Source organism: Desarmillaria tabescens, assembly GCF_030435595.1.
Source record: "Desarmillaria tabescens strain CCBAS 213 chromosome Unknown EV420scaffold_1, whole genome shotgun sequence".
In the NCBI taxonomy this organism is placed as follows: Eukaryota; Fungi; Basidiomycota; class Agaricomycetes; order Agaricales; family Physalacriaceae; genus Desarmillaria; species Desarmillaria tabescens.
This window is the reverse complement of record NW_026848300.1, coordinates 2,850,038-2,857,890: the sequence shown is the minus strand read 5'-3', so window position 1 is coordinate 2,857,890 and position 7,853 is coordinate 2,850,038. Positions and strand designations below refer to the sequence as shown.

Here is a 7,853-nt window from a genome sequence, read left to right as displayed (position 1 = left end):
TCCTTGGTTTTCACCCGTATGGCCTTTTTTACTGTATCGGTCATCTCATCTTCATTCCTGAACTTCTCAGCCTCAATGGCAAGCTCTTCGAAGTCTGCGAAGAATTCGACAGCATTCTTGTAGTTCACCTGCCACAGTGCCTTCCACTTTATCCTTTTTAGTTTGATCTTGGCGGCTTCTCCAAATCTCTCCCTGAAGTCGGCATCGAAACTGGGCCATGTGGGGTACCTCGTGTGTTGACAGGTAGCATCGTATAGTCGTCCCTTCTTCTGTACCCACCATTCTAGTGCCTTTTCTTCCAATAAGGAGGTGGCGAATACCACCCTAGAGGAGGCATACCCTCAGTCGCTCATCAGGAATTCCTGGGGAAATATCACGAAGTAGTCTTTGCAACTGGATAGGAACCTTTTCACATCGCTAGAAGCTCTGGAAAATGGGGCTGGGGTCTTCATCATTTTAGGCCTGACGGCCCCCCAGGGAAGTTCACTTCCTTCTAGCTTCCATGGTCCGAGACTATCTGGTGGAGGACCAGGCAGTTTCGGGGGTAGTTCTAGATCTACCAGTTCAGGTAGGGACCGCAGTTCATAGTCGTGATGGTGATCATATGGTGGCATGGGTGGAGACGGAGGTGGCGGCAGCTGTCGAGTAGGGTGCACATTTTTCTTGATGTGCTGAGACGGTGGTGCGGATTCCACATTCTGTGGTTCTTCTTCTTCCATTGGCATCCCTCCTAGAAGTCTGCTTCCTGGGGGTAAAGTAGGTTGCGTTATTATGGGTTTAGGAATTACGGCCCAGTGATATGGCAGGTAGCTTCTTTGATTGAAGGGTTGTAGTACGTCCACGTGGTCATCATGGATTCAATTCCATAATTTGGCAGCGTGATAGAGTACCTCATCTTCATAGATCGCATTTTATACTATTTCCGGTACCTGAGGTTGATACATTAATTTGGCGGCATCTGTAGAGATCCATGCTCCCTCATTGGCCAGGGACTTTCCCTGCCATTCCACTAGTTCTTCCCAGTCCATTTCAATTACTGCCTTCTTCATTATGGGGTTCAGGGGTTGATCAGGGGTAGGGTGTGATCTCCTCGCTGTCTGATTCTGGGAGCCAGTAGCAGAACCCGGTGATCTGGGCTCGCTCCCATGGGTAGAGGTGGTTCCATTGCCATGTTGCAGTATTGCGAGGCCACTGATAGAGGGGCTGGTCTTCGGGCTGCGGTAGTATGGGGTGCTCGAGTCTCTCAGGTACGTAGGTACCTCCTGTTCTGGTGAGGGACTGGTTTCTGTTTCATATGGAACATGCAAAGTCCTGGAACCTTCTGTATAGGACATCCCACTCCAGATGGACGGGTCTATCAAAGAAGAAGCAGACCAGTTCTGGCTCTGCTCTGTACTGTCCAGCAGTCCACCTGATGTAGGGGACAAGGGCTTTGGGGGTCTCCCACTCTCTTCTTTGGTCCTCAGCAATGGCTTGAAGCTGGTGGCATAGATTTCCATGGCACTCTCTGTAGGGGCTAAGGTGGTGGTTGGTAAGCTCATTTCTGAGCACATAGGGGTTATGCTCTCCATCGTCTGTGACCCAGGAATCGTATGGGTCCGACTCGGAGGTATCTCAGGGGTCAGGTCTAGTATCTGCTCTCCTGGTTGCAAGGCTGATGTCAGGGAATCCGGAGATAGTGGGTGAGTCTGGGTACTGTAGATCGAACTCTGGTATCTCCCCGTCCTCGAGTGGGGAGAGTCGGTTGGCTTGGTGCCATGCATCCATGATTGCCCAGTCATGCTGGTATGTGTCGAACTCTTCTGGCTTGGGGACTTCGTCGGGGTCTGGTGCACGGGGGGGGGGGGGGAATCCATCGTAGGCCATAAAAGTTTCTTCCTCATGGTTGGTGTGGATGTAGTGTCAGATGCTATGGGGATGAGTTCCTGAGCCAATGATGGTCCCCCCCGGTACTGGGATTGACCCTTGTTTCTGCGATTCCATATTCTTCGTCCAAGGGGTCCACAGACATCTGAAGAATCCCATCTGCAAGGACTTGCTGCTCCCTTTGGCTGGCATCGTCTTGCTCTTCAACTCCACCAGTCCGAACTTCTCCTTCCATGTATTCTTCAATCTGCTCGACTGGGAGGTCAGTGTGGATGTTCTCGTCCCTTGACGTCGGAGTGCTGTGTCAGAATCTGAAGGTGCTGGCATTTTGATAATGGAATGGGGTTCACCTAGGCTGGCTATTGAGCCCATAGTATACTCTCCCGGGAGTGGGGGTCTGCGGGACTCGGGCACGGTGTCATCATTTGTATCTGAGGTATCCATAGAGGAAGCAGAATATGAGGACGAGGATGGCGGTTAGGAAACCAGTGAAAATGTTAAACGTGTTAGACGAGGTGCTGCTCATAGGTGTTGTTCACTGTTGTGGTTGACAATGAAGACCTTAGAGAGAAGCTTTGGCTAAATGTAGCCTACTAGTATGACAAACAAGGTCAAACTCATGATGTGACTCACACTTCGGTCAAGCATACAACGAGCAGACACAAGTAGTCCTTTAGAGGAATACTTAGACAGCCTAGGCAAGAATAGTAGAGTCGATAACTAGGTATATGAACCTTAGCCAAAGCTGGGGCTTAAGGCCACAGCTTGGCTTGCTTAAATACAAGAAAGTAGTCCTAAAAATAATAGCTAATAAGTCCAAGAATTGTACGATGAGCTGGCAGTTAGTCCAAATAGAAGGATGTATGTAACATCTGTGTAGTGCAGTACTAAGCATATATGAGTCAGTAAGGTACTTAGCAAAAGATAAGTGAAAATCCATAATATTAGGAGTATATAATCTTAGCTGAAGCTGGGGTCTAAGGCCATAGTGTAGGCTAGCTTAAATACATGTTAGACTCATACTAATAATAGTATCTATTGGGGCACATGTATCAAGAAGTGCACTTTGTAGTGAATGAGGAGTGAGGACACTGAAAGTGTGTCTCCGATGAATGAGAGTAAAGAGTGCATATCACCTGCATTGTTGTGGGACTCTGTCTGAGCAGCCCTCATCCTGTAGACCACTCTCAACTAGCGGTCTGTATTGCTGAACCACTAAGAAGCATGATGCCATCGAGAGAAGCATGATAGTGCATGCAGTACATTGGTCATCCGAGAGGTGGCAGCTGTTGAGGGGTGACAGCAACCAGATGAATGGATAGGAAGTGTGCTGGCAGAATATCGTAGGTCCAGGAGATAAGATAGGTTGGTCCAGGATTCTGTGAGATAAGGATAAGATAAGATAAGGAAAATAGAGGTAAGGTCATAATAATACTCCCCAACTAAGACTGTCATCTCAACAGTCATTAGATATACTCACTCCCTGAGTCAAGGGAGTGAGTGGATTCTATATCACATCCATAGTCCTTGGTTTTTCTCCAAGCAGACATGCCCTGTTCTTGTGGCAGGAAGCTAGGGTCAGTTTGAGTCGTAAGAGGAGACCCAAAGTGCTCATCTTCAAAGACATCTTCATCTGTGTCTGATGAATAATAGCCCTGCTTGTCTAGCAAAACTGTTGAGCTCTCAGTTGAAGAGCCAGGAGATGATATAGTTATATATCCCTTCATCTGGTTCTTCAAGTGTCACAAATCATGATCCTCTATGTGGTCTTCCTTGTTCTTGTAGCAATTGACGAGTTCTTTGGCATTGGTGAGGTCACTCCTCTTGACCCACATGGCTTCCTCCACTGGATATCCTTTCCATTTGATCAAATATTCTGTTGTAGTCCTCTGGTTGTGTTCTTGACTGATAACGTGATCGCAGTCCTGAAGTAGTTTCTCTACTTTGTATTCTTCTTCTCCATCCATGAGCTCTGGCTCAGGTGGCAGTGGTTTCTCTTGGTTGGAAAACTCCAAGGGGACATACAGAGTTAGATATCGTTTGTTGAACTTGTTGTGGATTCTCCAACATGGTGATAGCTTCAGCTCGTAGGTGGAGGACCCCTTCTTCAAGATTATCTTGAAGGGTCTGACACATTTATCATCCAGCTTTTTTGCTGGTCATGAGAGGTGAAGGTTGGTTGAGTCTAGACTTTATCACCTAGTTGATACTCCTGTGCAGGATGAGTGTGTTTGTCATAAGCCTTTCTTATAACCTCGGCGGCTTTATTCAGAGAGTGTTCTGCTGTCTTGTGTACTCTCTGGAGGCTTTCAACGAAGTCAGTTATTGATGGTGTTTCCAATGGCCTCACCATAGTTGGGCAAATTTCTCCATCTCATCTAAAGATGATCTTGGTGGGGGAAAAGCCTATTGCAGAGTGTTGGCGGTTGTTGTGAGTGAATGCTGCCCACTGCAGCCATTCACTCCAATTATCCTGTTTGTGGTTAACAAAGACTCAAAGATATTTTTTGAGTTCTTGGTTAACCTGCTCCATTTGTCCATCCATCTGTGGGTGATAGGCCGTTGATGGATTTCCTTGGATGTCCATCATCATGTATAACTCAGTGATGAATTTTGAAACAAATTGGGGTCCTTGGTCAGAGATGACCTTCGAAGGGGTGACTCTAAATCAACAGATAATCTCATCATGCAGGATTTTAGCCCATCCACTCGATGAGAGTTCTTTCATGCATGGAATTAGCATGATGTATTTTGAGAATTGGTCTACAACAACTAGTACTACATTGTAACCTTTGGCTTCTGGAAATCCAGTGACCATGTCGACCGAAATGTGTTCCCATGATCAAGATGGCACAGTGTTTGGATGTAGCAGAGCTGCTTTCTGTTGCATGTTAGTCTTTGTCCTTTGGCATGCCTTGCATCCTCATACATAGGTCTCCACATCTTTTCGCAGCCTGAGCCACCAGTATTCTCTCAAGACTAATTCCTTGGTCTTGTTGATATCTGGGTGCTCTGCAGAGACATGATCATAGTAGTGGGAGATGAGTTCTCCCTGTAATGCATGGTCATGAGGGACATAAATGTGTTCATCATAGAATAGTAGGTGGTCTTTTTTGATGACCTCCCTCTCATGGTTGAGGCTGGTAGTGATCGCTTAGTCCCACCATTGGTGATCGCTTGTGGCTCTCCTGATTTTGCTGTGGATTTCCTCCTCTGTCAGCATTATCAGGGCTTGGAAGAATTCCAGTTTCAAGAGAACAATGTCATTGTTATCTTTCTTGCCTTGGTCATGATCAGCTCACCGACTCAAGAGGTTGGCTTTCCTATTAAACACTCCCAGTTTGTGATTGAGTGTGAAGTGGTACTCTGCTAGCTCAGTGACCCACCACACTTGTCTGCGGTTGAGTTTCTGTGGCTTGCAGAAGTACTGCAAGTTGGAGTGATCCATCTAGATTTCAAAATATTGACAGGCACCTATGAGATAATGTCACCATTCCTCCAAGGTGATCATTCTTGCAAGTAGTTCCTTGTCATAAATCTCATAATTCTGTTCCATCATAGAAAGAGATTTTGACAAGAACACAATCAGGCACTATTTTCCTTCCTGTTCCTGTGACAGGACAGCACCAATTGCTCCTTCACTGGAGTCTGCCTCCACATGAAACTTGTTGTAGTGATTTGGCATTGCCAATATGACTCCCATTGTGAATTAGTGTTTGAGTTCCTCAAATGCTTCTTTTTGTTCCTTTCCCCATGAGTTTTGTCATTGGTTTGATGATTGCACTGTAGTGCCAGATGAATCATCGATAGAAATTGGTGAACCCCAGGAATGATTGTAGTTCCTGTTTCTTGGAGGGTTCCAGCCAGTCCATGATACCAGCGATCTTGACAGGGTCCATCTTAATGGAACCCTTGCTGATAATGACTCCAAGGTATTCTGTCTCGAGTATCTCAAATTCACATTTTTCTGCTTTCAAGAATAATTTGTTCTTGCACAGAATCTTTAGGGCCTCCTGCACCACTCTTTGGTGTTCCACCTTGTCCTTCATGAAGATGAGGATGTCATCCAGATAAATAGTGACTAGCCCTTGAGCAATGAGATCTTTAAAGATATCGTTTATCATTCACTGGAACATGGCAGGTGAATTGGTGAGCCCAAAGAACATAACCATGGGCTCATAGAGCCCTTGGTTGGTGCAAAACATGGCCTTGAATTCATCCCCATCCTTGATTTGGATGTTATTGTATCCCCAATGAACATCTAGCTTAGTGAAATACTTCATGCCCTTGAGCTTATCCATAAGGTCTGAGATAAGCGGTAAGAGGTAGCGATTCTTGATAGTCATTTTCATTAAGCTTGTGGTAGTCTTGCACTGGCCACAGTTTAGTGTTAGCATTAAGTACAAGCTCAATGGCATGGTCCCAAGGCTTGCAAGGGAGAAGTTCATTGAAGTTTTCCTTGGTGAAAATATTGATGAAATCTCTATAGTGTTTGGGGACAATTTCCTCAAATGACTTTGTTTCTTTTTATGTCCTATCACCTGCATATAAAAGGCTTCCTCAAAGTCTATAACAAGGATAGTGTCCCCATCTTTAACTTCAGTCCCCCACTGTTGTTTGGAATCTTTATCTGGAAGATGAAATGATACCTTGCAGCAGTTACAGCATGCTAAGGTTACCAAGCCTGTATTCCAGTTTGTTAAGCACTAACTCTAATCTGAACCAAGGCTGATCTCTATCCTGTCACTTGCGTTCAGTGATTCAGTGTTAGAGAGGCTTTTGGTAGATTGCAAGAAGTTAGGGCATCACTTAAATAGTGAGAGCAAGAAGCTTGTAAGAGTTAGGAATGTATAACCTTAGCCAAAGCTGGGGTCTAAGGCTGCAGCGTAGGCTAGCTTAAATACATGTTAGACTTGTACTAATAATAACATCTACTAAGGCACATGCAGCAAGAAGTGTGCTTTGCAGTGAATGAGGAGTGAGGACCATCATGCTTCTCAGTAGTTGGATGAGAGTTGACTGCTAGTCAAGGGTGGTCTACAGGATACAGTCTATTCAGATGGAGTCCCATGTCGACACAGGTGATATGTGCTCTTTACTCTTATTCATCGAGGACACACTTCTTTCAGTGTGCATATAGAACATCAGTTATCCAGGATATGGCAGTCATGAACTGGAGTGATGGCAACCAGGTAAATGGGTAAGAGGTATGCCGGTGGAATATTATGGGTCCGAGGGATAAGATAGGCAGGTCTGAGGTTCCAGGAGATAAGGATAAGATAAGATAAGGAAAATAGAGGTAAAACCATAATACAGTTGATGAGTGGGTTATGCCTTTGCAACCAGTCATGGCCTAGGAAGATAAGTGTCATCCCTAGGTTGATGACTGCTAACTTGATGTGTTTGCTGTGGTCCCCAATCTTGAGTCAGACCTCAGCGAATTCGGTAATGTCACTGCCCTTGTTGTGAGTACCATTTGCATTATAGACCGGAGTAGGATGAGCTATTTTGTGCATGGTAATACCACGATCATAGGTCCACTGCTGATCAATAGCACTTCCTGTACAGCCACTGTTGATCAGGGCTTTCATGGAGTGATAGACCATTGTATCAAAGGTTTCCAATTGTAGGGTGATTATGATGTTTGATCCTTTTGCTCTGCAAACATACTGGGGTGGTTTGGTAAGCTGGTCCATATGTTCCAGCTTATTGTATTCATCCAGATAGGACTCCCTGACTTAGTCTTCCAAGTCAGTAACCAGTTGGTTGTCGACCTCCATTCTTCATCAAAGATGAACCCACTGTTTGAGAAGTGACGTCTTTTCTCCTGGAGTCCTGGTGAGTCGCATAGCTTGTTGGGTTTAGACGGCTCTACAGGGCTTCAGCCATATAGAGTCCGAAGGGTACACCTTCACTGCTCACTGTGGTGGGGTCTTCCCCTTGTTGTTGCTCTCTGTAGGCCGCAAAGGCCCTGCTCCTATGACTGA

The 7,853-nt window shown here is 45.6% G+C and overlaps 1 protein-coding gene across 1 annotated transcript; it reads right to left on the bottom strand.

Annotated features, from left to right (window-relative positions):
- Positions 1 to 911: 911 nt before the first annotated feature.
- On the bottom strand, positions 912 to 1,781 carry EV420DRAFT_1634462 (uncharacterized protein; the record flags this gene model as incomplete). The annotated part of the gene is made up of 1 exon (XM_060476320.1): positions 912 to 1,781. The coding sequence occupies one exon, from the start codon at positions 1,779 to 1,781 to the stop codon at positions 912 to 914; it is 870 nt and encodes a 289-aa protein (XP_060339826.1).
- Between the last annotated feature and the right edge of the window lie 6,072 nt (positions 1,782 to 7,853).